At 40.5% G+C, this 21,607-nt stretch overlaps 1 protein-coding gene across 3 annotated transcripts; it reads left to right on the forward strand.

Annotated features, from left to right (window-relative positions):
* The first annotated feature begins 1,272 nt into the window (after positions 1 to 1,272).
* Positions 1,273 to 13,395, forward strand: LOC128407802 (uncharacterized protein C5orf47 homolog). Of its 3 annotated transcripts, XR_008328907.1 has the most exons (6): positions 1,273 to 2,246; positions 4,876 to 4,964; positions 8,042 to 8,144; positions 10,443 to 10,497; positions 11,523 to 11,572; positions 13,010 to 13,395. XR_008328907.1 is itself a non-coding variant. In XM_053376628.1 (5 exons), exons 1-5 carry the CDS (start codon positions 1,823 to 1,825, stop codon positions 13,034 to 13,036), a joined length of 693 nt encoding a protein of 230 aa, XP_053232603.1. In that variant the 5' UTR covers positions 1,296 to 1,822; the 3' UTR covers positions 13,037 to 13,395. The 3 variants fall into 3 exon arrangements, 2 of the variants coding, with proteins under 2 accessions (XP_053232604.1, XP_053232603.1); XM_053376628.1 differs by lacking the exon at positions 10,443 to 10,497 and having other exon boundaries at positions 1,296 to 2,246; XM_053376629.1 differs by lacking the exons at positions 10,443 to 10,497; positions 11,523 to 11,572; positions 13,010 to 13,395 and adding an exon at positions 11,445 to 11,510 and having other exon boundaries at positions 1,275 to 2,246.
* Positions 13,396 to 21,607: the final 8,212 nt, after the last annotated feature.

The raw sequence follows: 21,607 nt of genomic DNA on the forward strand, positions 1-21,607 counted from the left end.
AATAAATATGGCTTTACAAATAGTCAAAATTGCTTAGCTGAATTCACTGCTGTAAAACACTACCTTTTACCCAACTGGCACATTTCCCCACCTTGCTCCTTTTTAACTGTCTTTCTCGGCGTACCTTTCTGTAGCCAGTGCAAGACTGACACAAAATCCAGATGAAATACTGCATAGTATTTCATTTTATTTCTTGCATAGTGAGTATTAAGGAGATGCCTGATGACTTGTGCGTTACAAGCACACAATTTGTAGAAGGCAGCAAACTGCAATGTGCTCAAGCAAGAATGTTTTCCGTGTGATTATTAACCGGCCTCCTCCCGCCAGTCTTTTGTGGCAATTTAATAGTCATGTTGTGATTCCTCTGTGGCTCAGTGCAATGATCATTCCATTCCTGGTAATCCTCAATCATCGTGTGCTTGAAGGGCAAACTAGACAGTTATAGAGAGCTGCATATAACCCTCTGCAGTTCAGGGCCCTTCACAAATCATATGGTCTCAGCACCCTGGCTGATTCTAAAGCTCACAGGCAGCAGCGTCATTAGAGTAGGAAAACTAACGTGGCAGTGCAAGCCTGTTAGTTGGTAGAGTGGGTGTGAATGAGAAGACTGCAGTTATGTTTCTGCAAGGAAGATGTGGGTTTTAAAAAAAATAGTGGGATGTTCTATATAGAAAGTTTGTTTGAAGCAGTGTATGTGAAGCCCCTGTCTGACATGTGGATTTGGTGCATTATGTAATCTCTGGAGAATGAGATTCTATTTGTGTCAGGCCCCTCCTGCCTCTGCAGCAGCCATTACAGATCCATTACTGAGGTCCAGCTCCGAGGGCCTTCTGGCGGTTCCCTCACTGTGAGATGTGAGGTTACAGGGAACCAGGCAGAGGACCTTCTCGGTGGTGGAGCCTGCCCTGTTGAACGCCCTCCCATCAGATGTCAAGGAAATAAACTTTTGTCATTTTCATTTCCAGATGTCAAGGAAATCTGAATTTTAGAAGACACCTGAAGGCAGCCCTGATTCCCAGTGCCAACCTGTCTCCCCTTTCCTGTAATAAATCTCAACCCCCTGAGTACCTACAGAGGTGCTAGGGTGATTCTTACGCTGTTGTTTGCAAATTATGCTTATCATACTGGACTGGTTAGAAAAGCAAAAGAGAAACACATTTACTGCAGTCTGGATGCTTCTACTCTAATGGACTTGGTGCAGAGCCTCTATGTTGCTCGCTCAGATAGCTTCTTCTTGACACCCTGGCTGTCAGATGATGATGAGCTAAATATAAATACGCGCTTTCTTCACTGCAAGAAGCTGGAATATTTTGACGTTCAATCCCCTCCATGGAAACAAGTTGCTTACTCACTGCTGCTGCTGCAGTATGAGTCACCCAGGAATATTCTTAGCACAGCCAGATGACAATGGGCTCCCAACAGCCAACCATCCCTGCCAGCTAGCCTGCCCAGTGGCAAGGCATGATGGGAGTTGTAGTCCAAAAATGTTTGGAGGCCAGCTTGGGAAAAGCTGTCTTTAATATGAATATGTGTGTTCTCGTTTTGTGTTCCTTGACCCCAACGCTTAAGGCTGTGCAATTTTCAGGAAACACACACCCCATTCCAGACACATTCCCTCCACCCTCAAAGAATTCTGGGCAATGTAGTTTTCCCTTCACAGAGTTACTGTTCCCAACAACCCTGCACAAACCACAGGGCCCAGGATTCTCTGAGGGGACAGTGCGGGCGCCCCGCTTCTCCTCATTGGCTCACAGCACAACTCCTCCCCGTTTGTATTCCTGACAGGAGAAAGCCCCTTATCCGAGGCTCCGCTTCCCTCGGGATGAAGGCCAGCTCTGGCCTGGGAAGGGGCAGGTCGCGGCGGGTGGTTTATGTGAACAGTTTCGGCAGCCACCGCTGCGGCAATGTGATTCGTTATGGCGGCGGCGGCCACCTGAGGGACCCGGAGGCTTCCTGCCTCTCGGGCGCGTCTCCCGCTGCCTCGCTCTCGGGCAGAAGAGGCTTTCGGAGTGCAGCCGGTCCTCCCTCCGGGGAACGAGGGAGCCCCTGCTTGGGGCTGAAAGCCCCTGGCGAGGCGAGAGCGAAGGGGGTCGGGAGAGGCTGGGAGGAAGGAGGCGAGGCGAAGAGGCCTAGAGCCGAGAGGCTGGTTGGGGTCAAGCCACCGCCGACGCCACGCGAAGGGCGGAGCAGCAAGGCGGAGGCGGAGGCTGCCAACTCCACAGGCTCCGACGGCCAGGAAGAAGCGGGTACGAGCAGAGCGCAGGGCAGGAGGCCGCGTGTCCTCGCCAGTATCCTCTCGTGGTGTTAATGAGGGTTTGGCAATCAGTGCCGGATTTACGTATAAGCTAAACAAGCTATAGCTTACAGTCACACTCTTGCCCCTCCCCCCAATTTCACTATTAACATACTTCTTAATTGTATTTAAGTTCAACAATTAGTTTGATAAAATACATATTTGGTTATGGGCAAATGGCTTTAGATACCTATTAGGTCCATAAATTACCATATAGAGTATATTCAACACAAAAAACAGCGACAATTTGTAGTTGACAAAGGACAGCTGGACATATAAAGGACCCCATTACCTTCAATAGCTTAGGGCCTCATTAAACCGAAATCTGGCCCTGTTTGCAATACTTGCATATCCCCTCCCATGGTGGTTCTGCCTTGGGGTGGTGAGGGTCTCACAATAATCCGGATGAAGGAACTGGTGGGCAGAATCATTTCTTGTCCATTTTGAATGTGGGATTTCCCCTTGCATAGGATTGTGCTCCCTTGAGGAGTGGGAAATAGTTCTGCTGACTAAGAAGCTCGGCCTGCCTTTTCATCTAACAGCTTGCAATACCAAGCCTTGCCCCGTTAAAATAAATAGACAGCAACCTCCTGGCCCTCAGGATTTTTTCTTTTTAAAAAAGTTTCTTCATGTGTCGATGCAAGACTGGTTGCTAGTTTGTTGCCAGGCCCGATTCAAGATGCATTTAAACACATTAGTGTCTAAATGACTTAGGCCCCAAATATCCAAAAGAACGCCCCATTCCTGCCAATGTGAGTTGTTAAGATTTGCAGAGGGGGCTCCTTTGGTAGTTTTACTAGCCTGTGGGTAACAAGATTTCTCTGCGACAGTCCTTAACTTGTGGAACTCACTGCAGAGGTTTTTCTCCAACATCTTCATTTTACTGCTATGAAGCGTTCTCTGTATGTTGAAGATCCATCCCCTACTCTGGCCTTTGATAGGTTTTTTTTGGTGGGGGGCGGATCTGGCTCTGGATGATTTTATAGATTTCCATTTGGAATGGCTTTACATAAATGTAATTTTAATGGTTTTATCTGTTTTTATAACTATATTCTATTATTATAGCCTGCCTTTGGACCTTTAAGGTGAAAGAAGGGGGAAAAGTTTTTATAAATAAACAAACAGACAAACAAACAAACAAACAAACACAAGGGCCAGAAACTAGTACGATTTTTCTTGTTTACACAAGTTTTTTCAACAGGACTTTTGTCTCCATTTGGTGCACTTAATATGTTCCTCTTGTCACCGTAACACTAGTAGGAGAACCTGCACCTGCTGAAATTCTCCCTGAGAAATACATGTATTCAATCTTACTGACTCTACACACTCCAATTCAGTTTGGTTTAAATTTATTTCTAAAATCATGGATGGCATTCAGCATCAAGCTATGACGTCACTGCAAGCGTATCTGCTTGCCAGATGGAACAGTCTCCCATCTCTTTGCCCGTGCATTGTTCTGAGGGTTTTTCCCGACCCTCCAGAACAGATTTGGAGAAGGCGTGAGGTACTAGGCTAGTAGTCTTAGTCAATCATTTCACTATTAAGGAGTATTTCATGATTTAAATTAATTATTTTTCAGAATGTAATACAGTGTCTATAAATGCTGGAAAACCATTCACTTATAGAAAGTTAATTGTTTGATATATATGTCCCCTCAGAAATAGTTTCCATTAAGTTCATTGGGGCTTGCTCCCAGGTAAGTGGATATCGGATTGCAACAACTTTATTTGCATACAGGGGCATCTTGCCCATAGAGGCAAGTGGTGTGGGGCGCCAGGGTGCCAAGTTCTGGAGGGCACCAGGGAAGAGGCGGAGGCTGGACACAGCGCCTCCCGGCATCAGCTCGCCGCCCTTGCCCGCCTCGCTGAAGCGGTGCCGCGCCCAGAGCCTCCGCTTCTTCCCCGCTTGAGGAGTCACTCTCCAGCCGCTTCCTGCCACCTCCAGCCCCGCAAAGCTGCCGGCAGCGCAGTAAAAGGTTGGCAACTCCAGGAAGCGGGGGGGGGGGCGAGCGCTGGAGGGATCTTTGCACCATGGCGCTGGATATACTTAAGTTGGCCCTGTTTGTGTAGTCCTGCAGGTAGGAGGGCAAACCCACCCAAAGATCCCCTCTATCCCCCGAAGAAAAAGAACCTTAACGGTAGTTCTAATGATATTTTTCGGCACATCTAAAGACATTAGAAACCCTCCCCCCATTTGTACTGCAGTAAAAAGCCTTTCTCACAGCAGCAGCAGGAAACATATTGAGTTCTTCCCCCTGCCCCCAATTCTGATTGCCATCTTGCCTTCGTTTCCAGCTACTATCTGAAGAACAAGATGAGCTTCGTAATGCAGCATTATGCTGTACCCTCTGCAAGGCTGACATTCATGCTTTGAAGTGATATGAAATATTGATCTTTCAAAGTGGTTTGTGAGAGATTGGCTCCTAAACTTGCACCATGATTGCAAGGGAAGGTGGGGGAAAATAAGATTTTAATTAGAGCTACATGATCTGATTTAAATCTGTGATGTCTCACAGCCACATGTTAACAGTTTCAGTAGCTGAAACAAACACAGTGGCAAATAAAATCCAACTCTTTTAATAGGTGGCTGCAAGGAAACTCAAGGAGATGCATTTGAATTTCCTCCTTCCTGGGAAGTTGATAACAGTGAGATCAGGCATCAAAAGAAAGAGGTAGAACATCAGCACAATGGCACTAGAAATAAAAAATGAAGATGCTTTGCAGGCCGTTCCAGAACTGGTTAGCCATTACAGCATTCTTTGAAGCTGTCCCCTACCCAATTGGGCCCTGCTAAGGTGTAATATGAGAGTGGTTCTCTATGGAGGATGAGGCTTTATTGTTCTATACACTGAGTGTTGCTTCAGAAGAGGATAATATGTTAAGAAAGCAGATTATGTTCTCAGTTGTGGGTGAATTTAAAATACTGAAGAGAGTGATAAGTTGAAGAAGAGAGTGATAAGATGTCAGGGTTTAAGATTGCCTAGACATTATTTTGGTGAATTGGAAGTGCCTTTCTCTAATCCCAGATGTGATTAATTAGCAGTGAAGGGAAAGTACTCTGCCCATGCTCAACAGCACTCACGTCCCATTTCTCATGTTGCAGAATTACGCCCAGGCACTAAAAACAGTTGGGTGGGTGGGACTAAGATCAGGCTCAAATTAAGCACATGTTTCTCTTGTCTTATTGTAGCATATTTCTTTGATTGTGGGGTGAAATGAAGGGTTGGGGTTGGGGAGAAACACTCATGATTTTATATGCCTGTTTGACTTGTTTTTCCCAGTCCACCACTACCATGTGGCCCCTTGAAGGTTGGTCTTGTGGGAATGTGACTCGGGTTGAAAAATGTTCCTCACCTCTGGAATAAAGGGGGGTGGAATGTGAAAGTTGGATTAAATGACAATTAAATGCAAAATGTACAGTCTGACATTTTGGTTGAGTCTAACTGTATACCAAATAAGCACAGCGACTATTCACAGCAGCTGTAATGGCTGATTACACAATCAGTTTTATATCCATTCACCCTGACCCACAGATTCTCACATGTAGCAGTGGGATGCCTGTCATCATGCATGATAATCTCCATATGATCATCTGATACGGTGATAGTTGGTGCAGTTTTGCTGAGGAGGGCAAGATTCTAGAAGGGCAAGTATGTTTAGAAAAGAAGGATCAGCTTTAAAAGTTTGGAAAATACAATGGTCATCCAATTTTTTAATTATAAATTTATATCCCACCTTTCCTCCCAAAGGATGGGAAGCAATATATAAGGATATATTGATTGGAAAAGAGACTAGAGTCTATATTAGTAGAAAGCCACATTTCATTCTGTATCATAAATGCGATTCTGTGCTCTCTGAAAAGTTCACCTAGTGCCTGAGGATAAAACCAGACATGTTTGTTAAATTGACAACTGATTAATAGTTTTATTATGTGTAAAGTAATCAACTCAGATTTAATTTATTCAAATGTCACTGATCCATGATTTAAAATAATGAGGAAAACTACTTCCTTTAAAGGAATATTTTAACATCTTGTTATATGGTTTACCTATTCAATATTTTGCAAGAAGGACAAGGAATTTGCCTTATAATTCAGCATTAGAAGTAAGGCTAACTCATAGTCTCTCTTATTATCATTAGGCTTCTGCCACTTTCATTGATGTGATTCAAATTGTGTAATTGAATGTATCACAGAGTAGTAATTTTAACTGTGTTAGCATGTTTTTGAATGTACATGAATTACATTTTCAGCTTGATGTCAGTGCCAGTTTCTACTTTAGTTGCATTGGTTATAAGAAGTGTTTTGTTTTACCACTATGAGCTGATTTATGAGCTGTATTCTTAACATGTACACACAATGCACATGTTAAACTGTGAAGGAGGCAAACACATTTCATTTGGAACATATACCCATGTACCTAGAGGCACCAGGGGCTCTTTGTGAAATATACACATATGTGTGAAATAATGTGTGTGACTGTGAGACTATATATGTATATCTGTCTATGGCTGTGGCTGCTTGTTAAACAATCTGCTGCTTCATGTGAGAAGGTGCTGCAAAGTCCACACCACCTCCTGTGATCTGTATGCACAAACTTTTTTCATGCAAAATCTTCCATCTCATTAAATTCCAAAAAACCCCCACTGTTAAATAAATACAAGTTCTGGCATGATTTGTCTACATACAATATTTTTGTTGACTGCTTCCCACTGGTATGGCATATACCATTGATTATGGATCCTTTCTCTCTTATTCCATTGCTGCTCTGCAACTTGACACAGATAATTTTGTGTGACATTTTAGTAGAAGCCAAACTATGCTATGTCGTTCGGTCTGTGTATTTGCTGCCTCCAGAGAGTTCAAGGTGGTGTAAATGGGATTCTCTCTTTGTCCTTGCTACAACCTGGTAGGCTTGGTTAGTGAGAGAGTGACTAGCCCAAGTTTCTTTCCTCAATAGGGAGCTGAACTTGAATCTCATCCTCCTAGTCAAAACTTACAGCCCAATATTACACTCTCTTTTTACAGTCCTGGAGCCCTGCTATTCAAGAATTCTGTTTCGTGGTTCCCTTTCCTCTTTTTTTTTTTTTTTTTTTGCAAACAGCATCACATGTACATGCATGCAAGGGATGCAATTGAACAACCCCAACATTTACTAAGGGGAAAAACCTTTCTGTTGAAATTCTGAAAGAGGAAGCAAATATAAATAGGAAATATGCAAAGATTGGTACTGAAACAAGCAAGTGGGAGTGAAATGCAAGCAAGAATACTGACCTGGAAGGTTAGCAGACAACACAGATACAGTCAATATTGAAATGTCTATACTGTCTGTGTTATTGCTAATCCATGATGTAAAAGCTGGTTCTAAATAGCTCTGGAAAATACTGTTAGGAAAGAGGTTTGCTTCATGGAGGAACAAAGATGAGTCTTTTATCACTCATATACTAGACTTATAACAACACCACACCAGAAGATACAATTCTTAGTGATCAGCATCTAGCTTTGACTATACCTACTGGGGGGTGGGGAACCAGATTTGGAGGTGCTAGCTCATAAGTAACACAAAAAAGTGAAATAATGCATTTTTAGGGTTAGACCTTTTAAAATAAAAGACAATAATGTTTAAGGCCAGTCATTTAACAATGTATATAAACAGGCACTTGTGTTATCTCTTCTCACATTTTAAAAACTCTTATCAATAGGTAAGGCAATGTGGTTCTGTTGACATACCTCACATATCTCTATTTCCAGTCCACAGTCTGGCTTGGAGTGTGTAAAGTAATTTCTAAAATGATAGAAGAAAATGGACACTTTAGAAGCAGATTGCTGTCCTGTAGCGAACTTCCAAGTGAAGGTAGGTAAGAAGTAAGCTTCTTGTGGTACTCTTGACTTCATTACTATGCCCAGAGTGGAAAGTTCTGGTGATATCCAGGCATACATTTCACCAGTATCATCTGGTAAGATGGACTTTACATTCTGTCATGCTAAATAACATCCACTCCTTTGTTTCCTTGGGATCTGAAAACTGTGGCCCTAATCTAACTAAAGTTAATTGGGCTTAATGCCCCTGATATAAAAAGGAGAAGGTGGTCATGAATGATTGAGTTTCCACTGATTTGACTGAGACTTGAAGCAGAGATAAGTTTAGTTGGATAGTGTTCTAATTTGAATTGTTTCATGAGGGGCTCCCTATGAAAACTGCTGTGATGCTGCAGTGAGCTGATACAGGACACAATGGATTTCTTCTAAGAAGGAGAGCTCACAATGAAGTACTTTGGGAGCAGATTGCACACATGCCTCAGAATATTTCCAGGCTTCCTCTAATCTTGCAGGCAGAACTCAAACCAACAGTTTGGACAGAGAAAGCCCTAACTGCCCCAGGCTTGCATAGGCACTAGTGCCCCAATACCATCCATAAATTATATTTGAATATAAGAGATAGATACCACTTATTCTCAGTACCTGTTCCACATTTATAAAACACTTCTGGAGATTTATCAGAATAATTGTCCGGAAGTAGTATTTTACATGTGTTCTGACATGTGGTGACTGAGGTTTACCTTCTGTATTCATTTTATATTGCTTTAAATAACAATGTCACTCCTTTTCTCTGGAGCCTCTGGGATGGTGTTGAGGGCAGAATTTACAGTTAAACTTCCCTAGCAAAAGAGATACTTGCTACTTTTCCAGGCTTAAACAAGCTATCACAGCTGACACCATCTACCTCTCCTTTCCATACTTTCATTTTACAATGCTATGAATGAGAGATGCACAAACTTCAAGAAGGAATGGGAAAATTTTATTTAAGAAACCACTGTAAGCAGATGAAAACATTAGCAGGATTTTAACACTTGTAATGTAACAAATACTGTGGACAATATGGAGAGATACAAAATATGGATGATGAAATATGCAGTTGAAAATGTTGACAATAGGACCCGTGGAGGGGAGGGTGGGAAGTCTGGAGATTCAAAGAAATTTCTATATATGGTTATGTATTTGGCATTGTTATAACCTTTCACTTGTAAAATCAAATAAAAATATTTTTTTTAAAAGAGAGATGCACATAGATGCTGCCATACTCGTTTGATACAAAATCTATCATGAAAATGAGTTTCTTCTGTAAAATTAGAAGATGACTGCCTATAATGTATGAGTATTACATAAATAAGTGAGCTTGCAATGAATGCTGGCTATGACTTACACTAATATAATATTAGAATATTTGTGGCCTAATTGAGGCCTGGATGCAAATGAATGATGAATGGATGGATGGAAATGAAGCATGAATTAAAACTGACATTCTATTGATGCAGTTTCCATTAGAGCTTTGTAGCTGCTGCACAATTCAAAGTAACACAATATTATGCTTACAATCATAATTGGAATTTCTGGCTTCACAGTTTAATTAGTTTTAGGAAACAGATTTACCAATCCATTAAGTGTTATGTGTTAAATTTAAAGTGACATATTCTCAGTTTGTCTGCTGAGCTTACATTAATGTCAATAGAAGTCTGCAAATTATGTGAGTATAGAATATGCATTGGTATTTGGAAATAACCATTGGTAGTTTCTGTTAGCAATGTTTTGTATTTCCTTTTGTTGTTCACATTCCATATAACTCCAAATAGCCAAACTTAAATTAGCTAGAATTTCTAATTATCTATTAGGAAAGTCCAATATTGTAGACTGGTTTCAGCTATAGTAGCATGGTTTCAATTACAGTAGCATAAACATTGACAGTACCATGACAGTGATTTTGTGCCAGTGCAGATACTTACTTCCAAATAAAAATACATAAGATTTTACTGTAAGTCACTCTGTGTTCAATGGGGCTTTCTCCAGATAAGTGTGTATAGGATTGCTGCTTCACTATGGGATTAGGGTATTAAAGCAGTATCTAATTTCCTCCGATGAGCTCAGGTAAGTAGTCAAAATTCAACAAGCCATTTGGAATATTAGTAATAGGTACTTGTGCCCCACTCCTAGACTGAAAGCAAATCCCATGGTTTTGGGTGGCACTTCCAATTCCTATGTGTGTTTACCACTCACTGAACTCCACAGAGTTCACTTCTAAGTAATCGACCAATTTTACTCAGAGTAGCCCTGTTGAAATGAATGGATCCAACTTAATCATGTTCATTAATTACAGTGGGTCTATTCAAAGTAAAACTTAGTTGAATACCACCCAGTGGAATTTACTCCAGGTAAGTGTGTATCAAATTAAACTATGTCCAGTGGGGTTTTTTGGTGGATTTCACTCTCTGAATGTCGTATTATTTATATGTCCCTTCTCTGTTCCTGTATTCCCAAACCACTGCAATACCTGTATGCAAGCAGAGGAACTAATTTGTGGTCTTCGTGACTGAGGGTTCTGTTTGCCCGGTTTACAGCTGCTGCAGCTGTGATTCATAATACTTGAGGTTCCCCTACAGCCTTTTTCTGCCTTGCTTTCTCACTAAATTACAAAAAAGAGTTATAGGGTTTTCCAGAGCATTTGTGTTTTATTTAAAAACAAAAGAAATCCCAAAGCTAACATTCTGTCTTGACAGATATGATCACTTAAAAATGCATCCCTCTTCCACTGGCTTTGACAATAGTAAGCGTGGCCTAGTTGAGAGCTTTGATTGTACGCCAGGAGGAAGGAATGGACATTGGTATTTTTTTTCCTTACTTGTGTTTTCTGATGCCCATTGTTGTTATCATCCATTAGAAATTACATAGTGGCAATAATCCTTGGCTATAATTTGCTTCTTTTTGAAAGGCACCATTATGTTACCCTCAGTGCTAATTGTAGTTCATTTTTGCAGAGCTTTAATAGTGGCTCACTTATTAAACTCTATTTAGCTGAAAGCACTTGATTCGAATGCCTTCTTTCTAATTAGCAGATTTTGAACAATATTGCACTAAGGAGATAAGTCTCCTATTGATCTGAATTCTTTATCAGATAAGTAGTAAAAATACATTGGAGTAATCACAGTAGGACTGCAAATGCAAAACAACATGTCTGAATCAAGAAGCCTCTGTTTTGCACCAAACAGTTATTGTTTTGCACTTTTGTTTATAGAGTAAAAACAAGATTATTAATGCCACATTTTGCTATTTCTGTAAATTGTTTTCTTTAAAAGTGATTATTGCAATTTTAATACCATAGATTGCTTCAGATGAAATGTAATGAGAGTTCCAATACAAATGAAAGCGATATATTTGTTCTCATGAAATTCTTCCACAGGCAGAGATGTAAATGGGAATGTACAAAATGAGACTTCCTGCATTGACACTGTAAGTAAAACTCTGCTTCAATTACATAATGGTGATAGAAAATTATTTAATAAGGGCTACACTTTCACAGAGAGGTAAGCAAAAGTTGTAGAATCAGGGATGACAATGGACCGTATACTTCATATATTTAGCATTGCAAATGTTGATGCTCTTTTTGGAATGCTTCAGTTAACTGTGGTAAAATTCTGTGAGAGTTAATTTATCATTCCAAGTGACATGCATATCATCAACTTATCTCAGGTATATATATGAGAGGCATTTTGATGATGAATTGTCTAGAGGTGGCCCATGAGAAGCTTTGCTTATTGGTAGGAAGGGCATATTTATGTTTTGTAAACTATATTTGCTCTTAGCAGCAACCTTACCTATACACACAATCTCTCTCTAACACTCAGTCTCTCTCTCTTTGATGTGAGGCTGGAGCGGAATAAGTAGAGAGCAGAAACCGCCCCCTCCTCTCCTGAGAATCAGCAGAGAACATCAGCAGATTCTTGGATATGGGAGTGGTGAAATCTCCTCACTTAGTCATGGATATATCTTACTGTGCAATGGCAAAAGCCATACAGAATTTACACGGTTTACTATATTTCTTTGGTCTACTGCCAAGACAAATATTTTTTCCACCTAGATACTTTGCAGGTTTTGGAGCTAAATATTTTCAAATGTTTGTAAACTGTGGTATCAACATGATTTAAAAACAATTGAATTAAGTCTAAGGGCAGTATTCAGCTATGTTTTACTCAGAGTAGACCCATGTAAACTAATGAGCATGAATAAGTTAGATCCTAGTTGATTACCACCCCAAGAAATATTGGGTGGAATTCAACATATTGCTAAGGTGATTGTTCTTTCAGAACAAGGATTTGTACTTGCCTGGAGGAATGCTCTTCTGGGGAATCTTGTAACCCTCAACAGCAGGTGTGGGGAGGAGACGGGGGAAACCTTGTGTTGGCTTCTGCTAATGGAATGAGGTATTTGAATCTAGTCCAAATTTTGGGGTTGATATGGGATCCAAACCAGGAGAATAGTCCCTGCTCATAGAATTCTGTGGAAGGAAAATGTTTCTGGTAGGATCCAACTCTTAACATGTAGGAAATATTGGATATGATATTTCCCACACTTCATCTATGCATGCACTATGGTTTGACCATGCTGCAGTTCTTCCTTAATTTGCTCTATATTGTAATTTCATCAGGAACCATCCTAAGAGCTGATGGTTGACAGAACAAAGGAGCCTTCTGTCTATTTGCCCATCTCATCTAGTCAAACTTAACTAGAAACGGCAGTACAGAAACTCCTGAAGTTGTCTAGGCATTGAGCAATTAAGCGGCTGCTTTGCAAAGCAGACTTCTTCCAAAGATAACTATTCCATAAGCCTGTTTATTGTAAACAAGAGATTCATAACCAAAGGTTTTTTTAATCTCCCTTTTCCATTAGGATGAAACCATTTTTGGATGGGTGTAGGAAACAAAGCGACAAGGAAATGAAGATTTACTTCAGGTTTTGCATTTTAGCTGTTTTCCAGTAATCCTTTATCTATACAGGAGAAACAGATTCTTAGCATCAGAGGTACTGGAATACAAATACTATACATGTTATGTGGAACAATTTATGTGTTTTTCATGTAATAGGTTAATTGTAATGTAAGTTTGATTTTGTTTAAATGTGATTAAGCAAATCAGCTTTGCACTTGGGTTTAGGTTTTCATAAAGGAATACAATGCAGTATGATTACAATACAATATAATATTTTTAATGTTGATTTTATGTGTATGTACTGTAATAATCAGCTTCTCAGAATAAAGTATGGATCTATGAAGTAAATGTACAGGTCTGGGAGTTTGTATCTCAAAACTGAGTTTAATTCCTGCTTCCATTACACTGTAATGGTGCGCCTGAATATTACCTGAATCTCATAATGTATTTCAAAAATATATAGGGTAGTCATCCTCAAGGACAGTGGACTGTGGGTAATACTACAGGGTCATAAGAACAACACATTATGAATTGATGGTGTAGAAGTTGGGATGCAGTGTCAGTGTCTCATTAGCGCAAGCAGGAGTCCAAGAACTATTCAGCTTAATGAAGTCTACTGGGAGTTAGAGGAAGGTTTCACTTCCTTCCAGCTTTCATTCTCCTGGTACATACCAACTCATTTCCTTCTATGTGGAATTGCCTGGAAGTCCCAAGACTCATAGCAGAGGATCATAGTTCAAGAGTCATACAGTTTCTGATGCCATAATAATAGTAATAATAAGAAATAAAAATAAATATTTTTTTTTTTTTTATAAATTTTTTTATTGCTTTTTTCCAGAATCTAAATCCATCATCAATAACACAACAAAAGCGGTTTTACAGAAAGAAAAAGAAATTAAACAAGAAAAAATTCATTTTTCGAAGTCTTTTTTTTTTTTTTCATCATCCACTGGACTTCCCCATCTCCTCCATCCCTGTATTCTTTATAATAAATATAAACAGCAAATTAATACCTTGTTTCCTGTGTTTTTGTATTTTCATCTAATTATTCACTCTGAAATTAAAACTTTTCTCGATCATTAACTTTGTTTCTATCAACTCCGAATTTCAATACTGAAGCATATTTACCTCAAACCTTAGCAAATTTTTAACATTCATATATCTTATAATGTTTTTGTAAATAGTCCTTAAATTTTTTCCAATCCTCTTCCGCAGCCTCTTCTCCCAGGTCTCGGATTCTGCCAGTCATTTCGGCTAGTTGCATATAGTCCATCAGTTGTGTGTGCCATTCTTCCAGTGTGGGTAGCTCCTGTGCCTTCCAGTATTTAGCTATGAGAATTCTTGCTGCAGTCGTTGCATATAGAAAGAAGGTTCTGTCTTTCTTAGGTATCCTCTGGCCCACAATGCCCAAGAGGAAGGCCTCTGGTTTCTTCTGAAAGGTATACTTAAATACCTTTTTCAACTCGTTATAAATCATTTCCCAGAAGGCCTTCACCCTCGGGCATGTCCACCAGAGGTGGTAAAAAGTTCCTTCAGCCTCCTTACATTTCCAACATTTATTATCAGACAAATGGTATATCTTTGCAAGTTTGACTGGGGTCATGTACCACCTGTACATCATTTTCATAATATTTTCCTTTAAGGCACTACATGCCGTAAATTTCATACCGGTGGTCCATAACCTTTCCCAGTCCTCAAACATAATGTTGTATCCAATATCTTGTGCCCATTTTATCATGGCTGATTTGACTGTCTCATCTTGAGTATTCCATTTAAGCAGCAAGTTGTACATTCTTGAAAGCACTTTCGTCTTAGGTTCAAGTAATTCTAGTTCTAATTTTGATTTTTCCACCTGGAAACCAATTTTTTTATCTTTTTTAAAGATCTCTAAAATTTGGGCATAGTGAAACCAGTCTCGCACCTTCCCTTTCAATTTTTCAAAGCTCTGCAACCTCCAAGTGTCACCCACTCTTTCTATTATTTCACAGTATTTTGCCCAGCCACCCCCCATATTAAGTATTTTTGTGGCTTTAGCCTCCATCGGTGATAACCACCTCGGAGTCTTGTTTTCAAATAAGTCCTTGTATTTAGTCCAGACAGAAAACAGAGATTTCCTTACAATATGGTTTTTAAACAACTTATGAGACTTTACCTTGTCGTACCACAAATATGCATGCCACCCAAAAGCATTGTTGAACCCTTCCAGATCTAGGACATCAGTGTTTTCTAGCAAAAACCAATCTTTCAGCCAGCAGAGGGATGCAGCTTCATAATACAACCTTAAGTCCGGCAGGGCAAAACCCCCTCTTTCCTTTGCATCTGTTAATATTTTAAATTTTATTCGGGGCTTTTTGCCCTGCCAGACAAACTTCATAATGTCCCTCTGCCACTTTCCAAAACATTCCACTCTGTCCACGATCTGTAGGGTCTGGAACAGAAACAGCATTTTTGGCAATACATTCATCTTTACTGCTACAATTCTTCCCAACAAGGAAAGTTTCAATCTTGACCAGATTTCTAGATCCTTTTTAATTTCAGACCAACATTTTTCATAATTATCTTTAAACAGATTCAAATTTTTCCCAGTCAAGTTGACCCCCAGGTATTTCACTTTATTAACAACGTTTAGTTCTGTTTCCTTCTGAAACCCATCTATTTCTAAAGGTGTCAAGTTTTTTGCCAAAACCTTAGTTTTTTGTTTGTTTAACTTGAATCCCGCCACCCGACCAAACTCAGAAATTAATTCCAATACTCTTTTTGTGCTGGACACCGGCTCCTGTAATGTCAAAACCAAGTCATCTGCAAAGGCCTTCAGTTTATATTGTTTTCCTCCGACCTGTATTCCTTCCACCTGCTGATCCTTCCTGATCAAATTTAGCAAAACCTCAAGGACAGAAATAAATAGCAAGGGTGATAGGGGGCACCCCTGTCGTGTTCCTTTTTCAATTTTAAACTCTTCTGTCACCACATTGTTTACTATCAATTTAGCCTTTTGTTCTGAATATATTGCATCTATGCCATTTTGGAACGCCCTTCCCACTCCCATCCCTTCCAAATTCTTCTTCATAAATTTCCAAGATATATTGTCAAAGGCCTTCTCCGCGTCTATAAATATCAAAACTGCTTTTGTATTCAAATTTGTCTGTAGAAGTTCCAGAACGTCAACAATGTTCCTAGTATTATCTGACAAATGCCTGCCAGGGAGAAAGCCTGCTTGGTCTTTATGAATAACTCCATTTAAGACTTTTTTCAATCTATTTGCCAAAATGTCAGCAAAAATCTTGTAATCCACGTTTAGGAGTGAGATGGGACGGTAGTTCTTAAGTTGAGTCTTTTCAGATTCCAATTTTGGTATCAAAGTGATGAATGCCTCTTTCCACGATTCTGGTGCCCCCTTCCCTTCCATAATTTGATTACATACCTCCATCAATGGCTGAGTCAGGTATTCCTTCAATATCTTATAGTATTTGGAGGTAAGTCCATCTGGGCCCGGGGATTTGCCTAGTTGCATGTTCTGAATGGCATTTTCGATTTCCTGTTGGGTTATTTTATAATTCAGGTCAGTTTGTTTGTCTTGTGTTAGTTTTTGTAGGCCATAGCTTTTTAAAAATTTATTTATTTCAGTCTCCACTTGGGGTCCTTGGGAAAACAATTTTTTAAAATATCTCTGGAAACACTTTCTAATTTCCTCTGGTTTCTGAATACATTCTCCTTCAACCTCTAGATTGGTAACAAAGTTCAGTTTTTGTCTCTTTTTCAGCTGCCATGATAGCAGCTTCCCACATTTATTTGCCGATTCAAATGATCTTTGTTTCATCTGTTTGATTTTCCATTCAACTTCTTGATTTATCAGTTTTGCATATTGTGCTTGATGGAATTTTATTTCTCTCAAAACTTCTTTTGATTTTGGATTTAGTCTCAACTTTTTCTCTCCGTCTTTTATCCTTTCCAAGATCTTGTCCTTTTTACCGTTCCAGAGTTTTTTCTTAATAGAATTCTGCTGTATCAGAAACCCTCTCATAACAGCTTTGCTTGCGTCCCAGATTGTTTTTTTTTCCACCGAAGTGTTCAAATTTAGTTCAAAGTAGTCTTTCATCGTCTTTTGGGCCTTCTTCACTATCTCCTGGTCTCTAAACAATGCATCATTCATTCTCCATCTGAAGGATCCAGCTGGTGTAAGTCTCAAGTCCATTTTCAAGGGGTTATGGTCGGAGCAAGTTTTAGGGCAGATCTCTACTTTTTTGGTCTTGGGTGCCAGTCCTCTAGATATCCAGATTTGGTCGATTCTTGTCCAGGATAGGTGGGCCTCAGAAAAGAATGTTCCCTCTCTACCTAGGGGGTTCTTTGTCCTCCAGATATCAATCAAGTCCATATTGTCTGTGAGTTCAAAAAAAGTCTTTGGTAGTCTGCCATCTTTAGTCACATTTTGATTTTGTGACTTATCCATGTGTGTGGAGACAACCCCATTCATATCTCCCATCAGAATGATGTTATTATAGTCCATATGGTCCAGCATTGTCTCATGCAGCTTCCCATAAAATTCAGATTTCCCCTCATTTGGTGCATAAATTCCAATTATCAAAAATTTTTCTCCTTGTGATTGTATTTCGATCGCCAAAATTCTTCCTTGTTCATCTTTGAACACAAATTTTGGTGCTAGGCTCTCCTTTGCATATATCACGACTCCCCTTTTCTTTTCTTTAGCTGATGAAATAAATTCTTGGCCTAGTCGCTTGTTTATTAGCACTCTTCTGTGGAGCCTAGTCACATGGGTTTCCTGGAGACAAATGACGTCTAGTTGTTCTTTCCTCAAAATGTGAAAAATCCTTTTCCTTTTTTCAGGGGAATTTGCCCCATGGATATTCCAACTAAAAAGCTGCAGAGACATCCTGGATCAGCTTGTTAGCCGATGGGGTTGTCTCCCTTCTCGTCTATGTCTGGAGGTGGATCTTTTGTACCAGGCGTGGGGGGTGGCCAGGTACCTGCTGTCCCTTTTCGAAGGTCCTCCCCGTGATCGTTTAGGAATTTTTCTTGCTCTTCTGCTGTTCTGATTCTCACCTTCTTCCCTTTCAAATTAAAAGATAATCCTTGGGGGAATTCCCACCTGTAAGGGATTGTGTTGTTTCTTAATGATCTTGCCAGATCCTTGTATGTAGTTCTTAAGTCCAACAATTGTTTTGGTATGTCTCTGAAGATTTCTGCTGTCTTTCCCTGTATCACCAATGGGTTTTTAAAATGTAGGCCAAGTATGTTGTCTTTTTCTTGCTTGTATCTCAATATGATCAAGCAATCCCTTGGTTTATCTTTCTTGGCCACTCTTCCCAATCTAAAAGCGGTGACGATTTTGAAGTCTTTCTCTTCTGCCAAACCCCAGAACTTGGATATTTCTGCAGTCAAAAAGCCAGCCAAATCTTCCTTTTCTAGTTCTGGAATATTTCTAATCCTAAGATTACTTTCCCGGTTTTTCAGCTCCGCCATAGACAGATAGGCCTGTTGTTCAGTGACCTGTCTACTCAGTGGTCTTACTTCCCCTCTTAATTCCTCAATCCTTTTTTTGTTTTGGTCTGCTTTCGTGTTTGCGTCCTCAGCTAATTTTCGGTTCTCTGATATAGTCTTTTCAAAATTTCCTATCGCCTGTGTGTTTTGAGCAACTTGGTCTGTCAACTTATTAATCGTTGCTGTAACCTGGTCAAATTTAGCCGCTTGTTCATCAGCTTTCTTATTTAATGCTGCCAGTTGATCCAATATTTCTTTAGAAATAGGGTCTAATCCTCCTGCAGCCATATCCTCCAAAACTGGCTGTTTAAATTGTCCTTCTTGCAGACCTGTCACAATTGGAACAGATGATCTACGTGGCTGCACAGGCAAAGTTGATTGCAATAGTTCAGTTTGTTTTGCTTTCTTGGCAGCCCTTGTTTTTCCTGCCACACTCATTCCACAACTGTCTAGGTTTCAAGGTCAAATTGTAAATCCCATGGGAAAAGCAATCATCCAGGCAAAAAGATTTCCAAAACAACCAGCAGTTCTCAGAGGTTTATATTTCCACAATCCAGCAGGGGGAGCTCCCCAAAAGTTTCCACCATTTAATTCCCAAATATGGTAAAATCCAAAATAAGGGGGGGAAACCCTCTAAATTCACTTTAAACTGCAGATGATAAAGGTTCTTTGCGAAGGTGTGAACAACAGTTCCTTTTTTGTAACTGCAAAGTAGCCCAATGTAACTTTATGTCTCTATACACAGTTGCCACAGTCTGATGTTACTTTGTATCCAGGCAGCCCGTGAGCTGGGGCTTATAACTTTATAATCCACAAAATATAGAGAGGTATAGCACAGTCTCACAATCAAATCCAAACTTGCAGGGTAAGTTCCAACTTCTTTTAAACTCCTTTCAACGCTTCCGCTTTAAAAAAACTTTGCTCAGTACTTTAAACAGGGACGGAAGACTGACTTCCTTTTTAGCGTCTCCCGCTTTCAGCCGAAATTCACCAATTTGATGTCCAAATAAAGCCTCAAATTTCTTACTCACGAGTTTGTTGTTTCCGGAGGCGGCGCGAAACAGCAATGGCGGTCCTCTTCAGTTGTTGAAGAGGGGCTCCGCGGAAAAGGGTCGTGCGCTGCGGCACAGCGACGACCCGTTTAGGAAAACCACGGGTAGAGTGAGCCCGTGGCCGTGGGATTCGGCGGGCACCAGGAGCGACCTCGGATACGCAGAAGGGACCCCGTAAGGGGCTCCGGAACGTGGAGGGGGTAGCGGTGCTGTGAATCCATCGCTCTTTCCGCGGAAGCGAAGCCGCGCGGCTGCTGCTGATGAGCGCTGACCTTTCTTCTTTGAACATTTGATTAGAAATAAAAATAAATAAATAAATTTTGGTCTGATCCAGCAGGGCTCTTCTTTTATTTATATTGCCAACTCATTAATTATCTCCAAGACCTCTCACTCTCCCCTGTCAGACTTTGATACATTTCTCAGCTCCTTACAGTCTGTCCTCTGCAAGGGTATGGGGAGAGACAGGGTGTCATCTTTAAAAATTTAAATGACAATTTAAAAAGAAATGGAAGGAGGGATTCATTGTAGCTCTCTGGAGATCATTCCATAGGCAGAAGCATCTCAGCTTGCTGGATGAAGAGTTTGAATTTGGATTTGATATCCCACTTTATCACTACCCGAAGGAATCTCAAAGTGGCTAACATTCTCCTTTCCCTTCCTCCCCCACAACAAGCACTCAGTGAGGTGAGTGGGGCTGAGAGACTTCAGAGAAGTGTGACTGGCCCAAGGTCACCCAGCAGCTGCATGTGGAGGAGCGGAGACGCGAGCCCGGTTCCCCAGATTACGAGTCTACTGCTCTTAACCACTACACCACACTGGCTCCCCCAGTGGATGAACAATTCCCTGTCTTCTCCCCCCATGTGCTTTATCGGGGGTGTGTGTGTTTCTCCCTAAGTGACTTGACGCCTGATTACTTCATTGACCATCTTCCACCAAATGTTCCAACCAAGTCTTAATATTCGCATAGGAAGCTTCAAATTTCTGCACCTATTTTGAGTGGTTACTAGGAATTTGGCCTTTTTGTTGGTGATATCCTGTCTACAGAATGCCCTTCCCAGAGGGACTCACCTGGTGCCTATGTTATTCTCTTGGGTGCTAGGTTAAGTCTCACAGGCCTTTTAATACGCTTTTAATTAACTGTACCCCCCCCCAAAGACTTTGGATCTTGAATTAGAATTGTCCTTGTACGTGGGCTTATGCTGGTGCAAAACTTCCAGCTGCTGTTTTCATACTGTTTTAAATGTTTTGTATGGTTGGTTTTTCATGATGGGGATTTATTGTTTTTAACATGCTCTGAACTGCCTAGGGAACACAGCTGAATAGGTGGAATGAATAAATAAATAATCAATGTTCCAGCAGGGATAATTACCAACAATTCCTTAGAAAAGATAAATATATTGTAGAAACTGGGTTAGTAAGTCAGTTATGTGAAATTTTGATTTAAAATGTTGACTGGTGTATAAACAGTACTAAAGTACAAACGAATAGAATCCGAGGGTCATACTTAAGTGTACTCAAATGAGCAAAACAACCTTTGAGATTAATACAGAAAGCAACGACATAGGAAGTATAGATGTATTTATTTAAAATGGTAACAGTGAATGGTGTTTTAAAATCTTAGGTTTATTTTGCCTTTTAAAAATTTTCTGGCTCAGTTCCTTGTGCTCTCTCTCTTTGTACATTCCCTCATGTGGAACCTTCCAGAGACCACATGCCTAAGGTGAATGGGGCCAGAGCCAGAAGCCAGTAAAGCAAAGGGTATGACTCTTACTTTTATACAATAGGCTGCATTCCACCCCTGCAAAACTCAGAGGTTTCTGCTTCCCCCCATCTCTCCATTTTCCAGCCAAGAAAGAAGCATTGTCTCGTTGCAAAGGCACATTCCAGACTGACAAAAGCCCTTGAGGAGGTCATGGAGTGTGGCCAGTGTGGCCTGGGGAGGCTAGGGGGACAGAAGCAGTCCCAAGGGTCAGATAGGGAAACCTCGAGAGCTGTATTCAACCCCCAGGCAC

Source organism: Podarcis raffonei, chromosome 2 (assembly GCF_027172205.1).
Source record: "Podarcis raffonei isolate rPodRaf1 chromosome 2, rPodRaf1.pri, whole genome shotgun sequence".
In the NCBI taxonomy this organism is placed as follows: Eukaryota; Metazoa; Chordata; class Lepidosauria; order Squamata; family Lacertidae; genus Podarcis; species Podarcis raffonei.

Excerpts from the sequence above, each read along its gene's own strand:
- LOC128407802 (XM_053376628.1), top strand. The coding sequence starts at position 1,823 with ATGAAGGCCAGCTCTGGCCTGGGAAGGGGCAGGTCGCGGCGGGTGGTT. Across the intron at positions 4,965-8,041 it reads TCAGGCATCAAAAGAAAGAG|TCCACAGTCTGGCTTGGAGT; the intron begins GTAGAACATCAG and ends CTCTATTTCCAG. Across the intron at positions 8,145-11,522 it reads TAGCGAACTTCCAAGTGAAG|GCAGAGATGTAAATGGGAAT; the intron begins GTAGGTAAGAAG and ends ATTCTTCCACAG.